The sequence below is a fragment of the Mchenga conophoros genome, linkage group LG2 (assembly GCF_057382185.1).
Source record: "Mchenga conophoros isolate Kocher_MC1m ecotype Shallow Benthic linkage group LG2, M_conophoros_male_GT1.1, whole genome shotgun sequence".
NCBI lineage: Eukaryota > Metazoa > Chordata > Actinopteri > Cichliformes > Cichlidae > Mchenga > Mchenga conophoros.
Genome location: NC_140527.1, coordinates 20,542,653 through 20,553,283, shown reverse-complemented (window position 1 = coordinate 20,553,283; position 10,631 = coordinate 20,542,653). Strand labels below are relative to the sequence as shown.

The window sequence follows — 10,631 nt, the reverse complement described above, 5'->3', positions numbered from 1 at the left end:
CTCTGAACAGGAAACAGAACCCATTCTGCGTCCTCGGGTCTCTGGAGCTGAAATTTGCAAGTCTTGTTTTCTTCCAACCTCTAAAAAGCAGAACGGGACAATGGAACCTGTATCTTCGACATTGCACATTTCTACCCTCTTTTCGACCAAACTGGTCCGGCTCTGTGGAAAATATCTGCTGGCACAAATATAGTTTTGACCACAAGAATTCTTTTTGACCAACAAAGTAAAGGAAGTTATTTTAGCCTCGTTTCTCCTTATGTTGGAATAGTTTGGTTACACGGATATTGACACTAAACTCAGTTGTCACGTTTATGTTACGAACCTGCTTCTTATACTGTCCAAATTCTATATTCATAAATCCAAGTTCTCCTGTAGTAAGCAAAATTTCATTCAATTACTTTTGTATATATATTTTCTCAGTAATGGGCAACAAGAATAACAACGTGTCGCCTTTTTAAACATTTGAATATACTCCTATAATGTGTCTGAACGAGTAGAGACCCCGGGCGCTTTGTCTCTATGGTATACTAACTTGCATCTTCTCTACTCCTTCTGTGTTCTTGCCAGCCTGATGTTTCGTCTTGTTGTTCTCGTTTTTTTTTTTCGAACTGAAATTATAAACTGAACAGTCAGTCATTCCAGTTCAGTTTGTACAGTAGATATCCAGGGCAAATAAGAGTAACAATGAAATAAGAAGGGTAAATAAATAAAGGAAAGGAAAAAAGAGGGATGTGACAGACTTCATAACAACTTTGTACTTGAAAGTTGTAATTATGACAGCTCGTTTGTTAAAAGCTTCTGAATGAATTTCAATCAATGATAAACCTTTTTTTTTTTAAATTAATTTAAGAGAGTTTAAGTAATATTCAATTTCAATCAAAACAAATTAAATGATGGGGTTGAGTTTTGAAATTTACATTTATGTAAATGAAATTTCCCGATATAAAGATTGACGATGTCTTGTTGTTCTTAATAAAGTTGGATTTTTAAAAAGTGACGTTGTCTTCTCCCGCCCACACTGGGACGGCGTCCGGACCGTCTCAGGTCTTAAGTGAGAGATTTCCTGTTTGACGTTATTTATGTCACAGATGTCATAAAAGCGCATTCTACTGTTTTCTACTGTCTCGTTACAGGGTACGTTTATTTAGGTATGTTCCACTTTATTGGTTTTTACTCCTGTGAGCCGTTTTGTTTCACTTATATGTTTTTCTGACGGAGCTGTAACTAAAATGAAACTGTTTAAAAAAGCAGCGTGGGGATATCAATTTTAGGACTTTGTTCACTCGTCTTTATTACTGTGTAACATTAGCTGTAGTAACAATTTAATGCACAGTTGTCGTATGTTAGGTTTGTAGTTTTTGTCTGCAGTTACATTTTACGCACCTCATCCCAGTGTTGGGGTAATTTATCAAACTCATATCCTGATATTGTCCGGGAACAAAATGAGAGTTTAACATTGAACTTTAGATTTTGTTTGTAATGAAATAGAGATTCATTTTGCCCTTTGTACTATAAAATGGGTGTATATGGTTTTTGTTTCGCTATGAGCTACATCTTAAGTTTGGTTTAGCTTCTGCTTTTTTGTGTGGATACATCAGAATCTGCTTCATGTCAGGCTGTGCCTCCATGCACCCAACAATATAAACTGCATTGAACCAAACAATTAATATTCATGTGAGCAACTTCCTAGTTTGACCTTGCACAGTTTGGCGTGCTCTGTTAGACTGTTAGGAGTCACAGGGTGTTTTGTCCTCTTTCTGTGGTGACTTCTTTCTCTGTTCTGTGCACAGGAACATGGCTGATGGTGACACGCAGAGGGAGGGGGACGTGGTGGATGCCAGCCTCTTCAAATTGTGGTAACTATTGTGCATTACTGCTCACTGTCTGACTCCGCGTACAGTCATATGAAACATAACGTTTCTGCAGGATGCTGTACAGTCTGTGAAAAACATGCACACCCAATGATTCAGCAGCTTGCAGAACCACGTTTAGCCACACAAGCTTGAAGTAATTGTTTTCTGTATAAGCAAATATTCCTCTACAGTGATGTCCTTATCAGTTCATCACAATTTTGGCTCGCTCTTCTTTGCTACATTGCCTCAGTTCATTGAGACTTTGCAGGCATTTATTTATGCACAGCTCTCTTCGGGTCTCGTTACAGGACTTCGGGTGATTGCAGCACGTTGATTCTTTGCTTTTTCAGCCTTTCTGTTCTAGATTTGCCGGTGCCATCAGGATCATATGAGCCTTAGCTTTAGCTATTAGGCAGATGGCCTCACAGTTCATTTTAGAATAATTTGCTATGCAGAGGAGTTGATGATTGACTCAACGCCTGTCTGCTTGGTGCACAGGTCCTGTATCTGCAAACCAAGCCCAAATCATCCCCCTCAGTCAGCATGAGGTGCTCTTTTTGGTTTTCTCCAGATATGTGAAACCCTGCTACCGTGTTCTTTTTAGAGAGAAGAGGCTTTCTTCTTCCAAACAAGCTGCACTTTTTCTAATTTTCCTGTCATTAACCTTTCATTTCATCATTTAACTTACTAAGTGTTGTTTTTCTAATTTTTCTGAGCATTGCCTGACTCCTGGAAACAATTTTGGCATTGTAGTAACACCTGACCTAAACAAAGATATTTATCTACAATATGTATCTGCACAGTTGTTAAAATGTTCTTCTAAGTATGATGCCCGCTAAACAAGTTCTTAAGTTCTTCAGTGAAGGGTAATCACATTGTTTGTGTGTACACTTTCAGGAAACAAGCAAATGCAGGAAAGGGTAAGACCAAGGAAACGAACAGCAGCAGACCAGAAGCCTCTGACTCTTACCGCTACAAGATGGACTACCCATGCATCGGCACCTGTTTGGTTATCAACAACAAGAACTTCCACCCAACAATAGGTAACAGTGGGTCCATCCTGCCGCTCGGGCCACACTGACTCACACACTAATAGATTTGGCCTCTGCCTGGGCCTTCCTGTTGCCATAGTCACCACTGTGATTGACTACTGCTGTCTTTCATGGAGTTACAGCGGAGAGGAATCGTGCTGTGACAGTTTAAAGAAACACTTGATTAAAAAGACAAAAAGAAACTGGAGTTTGTGTCATTGCTACAAAGATCAGGCTCAGTGTTATCAGTCCAAAGTGTCACAGTCAGGGTGAAGTCAGGATACACGTCCTCTTTGAAAATACACTGAAGACGCTGATGTTTACAGCGCGCTGCCTTTTCGCTGGTGTGTCTCTGCAGGGATGAGCACTCGTGATGGCACAGATGTTGATGCTGCCAATGTTGAGAACACCTTCAGTAAGCTGGGCTACAAGGTCAAAGTGCACCATAACCAGACTGCGGCGCAGATGAAGAAACTAATGCTCGATGGTAAGAAGAGTTTTGGCTCATTCATGTTTACGTGTGTGTGGAGAACGATCCTCCCCGTGCCGTTATGCTGAAGTCAGTTTGTCAGCTGATACTGTCTGCAGCTGGATCATGTTTGTGATTCAGTTTAATGCTCGTTTACTCTTTTTGCACTGTGAAAGAGACACTCCAAATGCAACAGCAGGTGTATGTGCAGTCAAATAAATTTAGATAGATAGATGTGGAAAAACTTAATTTTGACCAGGTTTTAAAAAGACCTGATGTTAATGAGCAACTATAGAAACAGCACTCTCAACACCTGAAGATTACGATTTTTTTAAACTATGCAGTTTAAATTATTCAGGATTTATATCTGTTTAATTTCTTTCCTAAATGGTTCCTTGTGATTGTTCAGTCAAAGCTTCATCATCATCATGTGACCCTAAACCTGACTGTAGGGAATAAACCACGCAGAATTTATGCGAAACTGCAGGAACCGTCTGACGATGAATGAATAAATAAACACTTTAAATATATTACATAGATGACTTAACTGTAGTTTTAATAATAATTTGAGAATTGCATCATTTTAAAATGCAGTAAATTGCTGCGTTAACCGCCAGCGCTCTGCACATCTCTGATAAATCGCTGCAGTAACTTTAAGGCCAGCATTTACAGACAGGTCAGAGAGGCAGAGCATCAAATCAATCACACATAGCTGATCGTTCAAACAGAAGGCCAACGACTTCCAAACACAAATATCCGCTCGATGCCGGCTGTGATTCGAACACATGTAAACGCTATTCCAGGATTCAGAGACAGAAAGTATTTACAGAACTCTGTTACAAAAACAATCATTTTCTTTTTTCCCCTTCAAACTTTATGACAAAGTTCAAATGAGGGACTTTTGCTTTTCTCATTTTAGCGCTCATAATTCAGCGGCCGCGCTTCGTTTGAATATCATCGCCTCTTAATGATCGAAGAGATAAGCAGCAAAGCCCGTCTCTGCCTGTCTGTGAAGCCTTCTTAGTGCCATCGGTGTGTTTTGACCTTTAATAAAATGAATCACAAAAGAGTTTTCGATTTTTATTTTACTGTTAAAATCCGTTTTTAAAAGTATGCGGTCCAGAGTATGTTACGAAAACTGTTCTTAATACATCTGCAAATTTTGTGACATCATGTTGAATTGATCACAGAGTGTAACTTACAGAGTAACTTAACAGTAATTCCTTTAAAAAGAAGAAGTTGGTGCAACGATCTGACAACACGCCTGTTTATTTTATTTCAAATTGTCGGTGTTAACAGAAACAACGAAAACTGAATATCAAGCAGGAAAATCTTAAACGTATGGAATTCACATGTCAGGATAGACTGCTTCTTTTTTGTAGTCCTCTAATGTCCCGTTTTTGGGAAGACACCATGAGGTTGCTTCTGTTTGCTCAGTCCTGCCTCAAAAAGTCTGAGTGGTCAAACTATACATTTACAATGAAAGCTTTCAAAAGAATGTGAATTTCAGTTTTATTTATTCAGTATTGAATCTAAACTGTGGCCTCAACGTGCTTTATATTATAAGGTAAAGACCCTATAATAATGCTGAGAAGGTCATCTATAGCTAACTGTCCAAGTCCAAGTTTTTTGGAAGAGAGCGCCATCTCCTGGTGGAACCCTGGAATTTAGTGAAATGGGCGTGTTACAGGGTAAAAATAGATCCACTCCAAGGCTGACCCCTGGCTGACCCCTGGCTGTAAGTGAAAATTTGTGCAAGAACACAAACTGAAGTAAATCCTCAGGAACAGAGAGGGGTACTTTGAGCTGCTCTTTATTTCTAAGTGGATCAGTCCAGAGGATGGATCCACATGATGGCTGAGCACAGCTTTATGCTGGATGGCCTTCCTGACACGACCCTCACATATACTGGGAGCAGGACAGTGAGTACACAAACCTGTGTGTGTGTCTCCTCTTGAATCAGGGATGTTTTGTATGTACAAGGTTACAAAGTGTTAACCCCAACACCATGACGCAAGATCTCACAACCAATTATGAGTTAATCAGAGGCTGTTTGTGTGTTGCCACTGCCCAAGCAACACACCTGAGTTCATTACACTCAGCTGCCCCTCGGCTCAGTCAGCTACACCCTCCCCTGCTCCAGAGACATGTGGCCCGTACTCAGGAATAAATCAATCCCACGTCTATGCTGCTCAACCAGCTTCCTGTTAAACGCCATAACTGACTTTAACCTGCTGTCTTCAGATTTCCAGCCTGGATCTTATCACCCTGTCCAAGTTTCTTACCTTATCTTAAATCATTTTTAACTTGATATGCAAAATGTTAGAACTGAGAATGGTGTTCATTCTTTTTCACGTGGCTGTAAAAGTGAGTTAACAAAGTGAGTTAACAAGCCACCTGCGCCCTCCTAATTGACCAAAGCTTTGTGTTTCTGCTAGCAGTTGTTAGAGGGCCATGCTAACTAACAAATAAAAGCAGACTGGACTGTTTGGGAGTGTGAGCTTTAATAGGCAGGAGCTCCAACAGCGTACATGTACTGCAGAAATATGAAGTCCCTAAAAACCTAAACCTATTTTAGTAGCACTCTTTAAAACAACTGGACTAATAACTCATATTGTTTCCCATCTACTCTGCTGTGTTTCCAGCATCCAAAGAGGACCACAAGAACAATGCATCATTCGTGTGTGTGCTGCTTAGTCATGGAGATGAGGGTGTGATTTACGGCACCGATGGCCCCGAAAGGTTCGATACCCTGGCAAAGTGCTTCAGAGGAGACTACTGTGCGGGTCTGGTGGGGAAGCCAAAGCTCTTCTTCATTCAGGTTAGTTAATTATGCCAGTGTGCTACACTTCTGTGAATACAGTCATGTTTTCATTTGTATTTGATCAAGTTGTAAAATATTTCCATTGGAACTTTGATAAGGAGTCTAAACTCACTTTCAATGAGAAAAAGCTAATTACTACATGTTACAACATTTAGACTATGTTCCCTTTCTACAGTTGATGCCACCGTAAAACAGGTGCAGCTAATACCAAATACTAGAGAGCAGTTATCCCCATTTCCTCAGGAGGCGTAGCCTTTTGCCAGTCTTCTTTCTAAATGACAAGTTCCTCTTAATAATGTTACACTGTGTCACTGCGCCATCTTGTGGTACGCATTGGTATTACACCCAGCTCTACTTCAACATGAGTCCTGAGACCCAGCCGACTCATTTTGTCCTCTGTATTGGTCAAAATGAGTTCAACTGAAAGATGCTTGTTTTCCTCAGTATTCAGGAGGATGACAGACACAGTTTTTTCCTGAAATTCTGTTTTTGGTTTAGTCCATTCTGGAAAGTTATAACAACTTTTAAACACACGGATGTACACGCCTGCTTGACTGTGACAACCTGAATGCTTTTGGTGCTAAGATTTAAAATACTTGCAAAAAACTGGATGTCTAGCTGTACATTACATCCTCCATCCACCAGAAACATTCAGGTAGTTACGCCTAGCTTATTCCCAGCCACCTCACCTGGAGCAGTCAGCTGGGTAGGGGAGGTCTGGCCATCTCTGCTTGGATTAGTGTACCTCCGACACAGAGATGGATAAGTGACAGAAAATGAATGGATGTATGGAGCTTTTGAAAAAGTACATACAAGCTGCTTTTATCAAATTTGACTGGTGACTTTATACAGATGTTTATACAGATGTTTCAAGATGTTTGCCAAGTGGAGCTTCAAGAAGGGCTTTGATAATATCTGCTTCTCCTTCCTTTTCAGGCATGCCGTGGTACAAACCTGGATGAGGGAGTCATTGAGACCGACAGTGTAGGAGACGAGCAGACGTCTGAGAAGATTCCTGTGGAGGCCGACTTCTTATACGCCTATTCCACCGCTCCAGGTACAAACAGTGTTTTCTGTTATCTTAATAGGCTACATCACATTTTGGCTAAAGGGTGGACTCACATGGAAGGCAGTGGGAAAAGGTGAGCTTTATTTGAACTGATGGCAAAGTCCATAAAAAAGACCAAAAAAAGTGCAAATAATACTTGATCTCCAAAAAATTAAAAGATAAGAAATGGCAGGTAAAACATAGACACTTTGCTAAAGAACACAGGAGAGACAGGGATTTACACGCTTACTGCGATAAGATCAATGCTTTAAGCTCAGGATGTAGCCCACATACAGAAATGGGACATTAAAATATATGCCTCAAACATGTGGGAGAAAAAAAGGGGGAAACTATTAGGATAATGACACAAGAGATGTCAAACTAAATGCAAAACACAGGAGACAATGACTACCAAAATAAGAGAGGAAATGAAAACAAGCCACTGAAACAGGGAGATGTGGATACAAGAACGTTATGGGATGAATAACAATAAAAGAACAAACTCTAACTAAGAAGAAAAGAGGAACAGGATACTAATGAAAAAACCCAATGAAAACAGACAGAAACAATATCAAGAACCAGACGACCTGAAGAAAGAATGGAAATAAAAACCCAAAAATTAAACACAACTCTGAAAACTCTGAGTTCAGAAACAGACAGACGTGCCAAATATAGACACTTTTAACTTGAAAAGGCAACTGATGCAGGACAGCAGAGTGTCGTGATCTATGACATAAATCATCATCAATTTAACATTTCTGGACACACTTTAGTGACCACTAAACCTCTGTGATTTTTTTTTTTTTACAATAACTAGTTTAGCTTTTCGTGGATTTTGACTCTGGAATATCTGTTTTTAATTTGTTGTATGAATAAAATACAACTCTTCATTATACTCAGACATCTTTCATGGTTCATTTTTGAGGTATATTTTTTTCTGCTCCAGTACCATCATTTAGCTAACTGATTTGACTGGGCTGGATATATAATTAAATGTCTTAATACAGCCTTTAGGTGATCAGTCGGCTAAAGTAACAGCTAAGATGACTGTGGCAAGGACCACACACACACACACAGCGTTGTCAGTTTATTCTGTTTATTGTCTATGGCAGTAGATTCTGTTGCTTTGGTGCTCTGCATGCTGGAAACGGTCACTCCAAGGCTGCTGCCACACACACGTTTTTCTGCTCTGCTGTCACTGAAAAAGAACTGAGCCAGCACACCTGTGTTTCAACCACGCCTTCCTGTGAGCTCACTGTGTTGTCCCTCCCCTGCAGCAGGCCAGAGGCCACACCTCTGCCACAATGACTAACAACCGTAACTTACCTCTAAACAATGTGTTGCTTTCTCACTCACTGCAACCTACATGGCTCTGCTTGATGCTGCTGAGTCACATGACCGCAGGAGATCGGAATGCAGTAGAGCAGGGAGGAGGGGCGGAGCAAAGTGTGCCTGCATGAGAGGAGCATTGCTTCCACATGTCTCCTTTCTGATGAATGGGAGCAACTTACAGGGGACAGACAAACTAAAGCATTGAGCGTATTGGGCTAGTATTGATCCAATACCAGCCCCGGTATCAGTTCTATCGATATCTTACTGCATAAAATGATATTAAATTAAATTGAGTACCATGGTAGTAATAATAAACACACAGCTGAACTAAACAGATGCCCTCCCATAGATCAGTGTTTTGTATCAGTCACCAGTCCAGCTACTATTAGTGTCAGGATTGTGTATTATAGTGAACGATCGCCTCCTCGTTGTGTTTTCTAAGAGCGCTAACACTGTCAGTTGTCCTGCAGGATACTACTCATGGAGAAACACAACCTACGGCTCCTGGTTCATACTGATGTTGTGTGAGATGTTGGAGCGCTACAGTGGGAAGCTGGATCTGATGCAGATCATGACGCGAGTCAACTACGGTGTTTCACGCTACTTCGAGTCCTCCAGCAACCTGCCTGGCTTTGGTTGCAATAAGCAGATCCCCTGTATCGTCTCTATGTTGACCAAAGACTTTTACTTCCCCGTCTAGATTTACATGGTTGAACCTCAATCATCTTTGTTCTCCTTGACCAAATGCAAAGTCTGGTGCTGTGCTGCAGCTGATGCAAAGCAGGATGATAATGATTTAAATGTGACTAAACCCATTTGCACAATTGGCACTTAGATTAGTGATACTTTCATTGATTTTAGTGTTTTAGTGTTGGATGTATGTTTGTATTAAAGTGAAAAAAAAAACCCTTAACAGTGTTGCGACAGTTTCCATCTGTATTTTCTGCGCGCTCCGCACGTTTTCGCTGTCTGTCGTAGGTTTATGTTTTGTCGGCCTAACAATGGCATGTTTTTGGACCTCATATTGAGAGTTCCAGTGAACATCTACCAAACTCAGGTTCAACACTTTGAATCATCAGTTCTTTCTGAGCCTTTGAAAATGGGAGGTTATGTGTAAAACATTGAATTCAATACATGTGTTAAAATCCTTGAATTGAAGCTGAAGGTCCGCACTTCAGTCACATCTTCTTTGTTTGACTTAAAGTCCACTCTGGTGGCGTGCAGAAGCAGCAGTCCACACACTCATAGAGCTGACCATATGACAGGCCAGATGTTTTGTATTTTGAACCAACGGTGTGAACATGCAGCCACTAGAGGAGGCCAGAGGAACAACTAAGGTGGTTCTCAGAGGCCTTTAATGACTCAGCAGGTTTCAGGAACTGAAACTGTGGCCCAGTTTAACCCTTGATGCACCGACCATGTGGAAGTGCTAATTTGAAAACGAGAAAAGAAATAAGACTTTCTGTTTAGACAGTTGTCAGCTTCTTCTTCTTCTTTTTCTAATTCTTCCGTTTTTCTTTTTAACCGTCTGTATTCTGCGTAGAAGGCAGCTTCTGTCCGGGGCCCACTGCTGTGAAATACAAACTCCTTGGATAGGTTTGTCAGACCCCTCCCCGGGCTCAGCTGTGTGTGTCACAGAGATAACCCTGACCCCGTGGAGAGCTGGCACACACTTTCCATTTGTTGAGGATCGAGTGTGGAGGTTGGAGCTTCTCAGACATCACGTTTTCCATTCCCAGATTTTGACAAAGCTGTTTTCTCTTTGATGTAAACAGAAACAGTGTGCGGAGTGACTCACCGGCAGAACAAATAACACCAAATGTAACAATCATAAACGAATGGGGAAATTCAGTACGTGTGAGTGTGCCAGTGGAAGCCTTATCTTCAGAGTTTCCATTAAAAACAGACACATGTCATGCATACATGCTGCTGTGTTGGGAATCTGTCGATCTGCTGCTAGCTTGCAGACATTTTCATGTGAAACTGCACAGCTCAGTTTCGATTCTTCTTTTGAAAGAATGAACGGAATCACTGCGTGCACTACTCTAAACTGCAGCTTGACTCTGGGCCA

The 10,631-nt window shown here is 40.9% G+C and overlaps 1 protein-coding gene across 2 annotated transcripts; it reads left to right on the top strand.

The window, feature by feature from the left end:
• The first annotated feature begins 1,035 nt into the window (after positions 1 to 1,035).
• Positions 1,036 to 9,595, top strand: LOC146581864 (caspase-3-like). 2 transcript variants are annotated; one of them, XM_085287597.1, is made up of 7 exons: positions 1,036 to 1,151; positions 1,794 to 1,859; positions 2,754 to 2,899; positions 3,246 to 3,374; positions 6,002 to 6,177; positions 7,117 to 7,237; positions 9,031 to 9,592. In XM_085287597.1, the coding sequence occupies exons 2-7, from the start codon at positions 1,798 to 1,800 to the stop codon at positions 9,258 to 9,260; spliced, it is 864 nt and encodes a 287-aa protein (XP_085143723.1). In that variant the 5' UTR covers positions 1,036 to 1,151; positions 1,794 to 1,797; the 3' UTR covers positions 9,261 to 9,592. The 2 variants fall into 2 exon arrangements, with proteins under 2 accessions (XP_085143723.1, XP_085143733.1); XM_085287607.1 differs by having other exon boundaries at positions 1,066 to 1,137; positions 9,031 to 9,595.
• The last annotated feature ends 1,036 nt before the right edge of the window (positions 9,596 to 10,631 follow it).

Coding starts and splice junctions, on each gene's coding strand:
- LOC146581864 (XM_085287607.1), top strand. CDS start 1,798: ATGGCTGATGGTGACACGCAGAGGGAGGGGGACGTGGTGGATGCCAGC. Junction 2,900..3,245: donor GAACTTCCACCCAACAATAG/GTAACAGTGGGT, acceptor GTGTCTCTGCAG/GGATGAGCACTCGTGATGGC. Junction 3,375..6,001: donor GAAGAAACTAATGCTCGATG/GTAAGAAGAGTT, acceptor CTGTGTTTCCAG/CATCCAAAGAGGACCACAAG.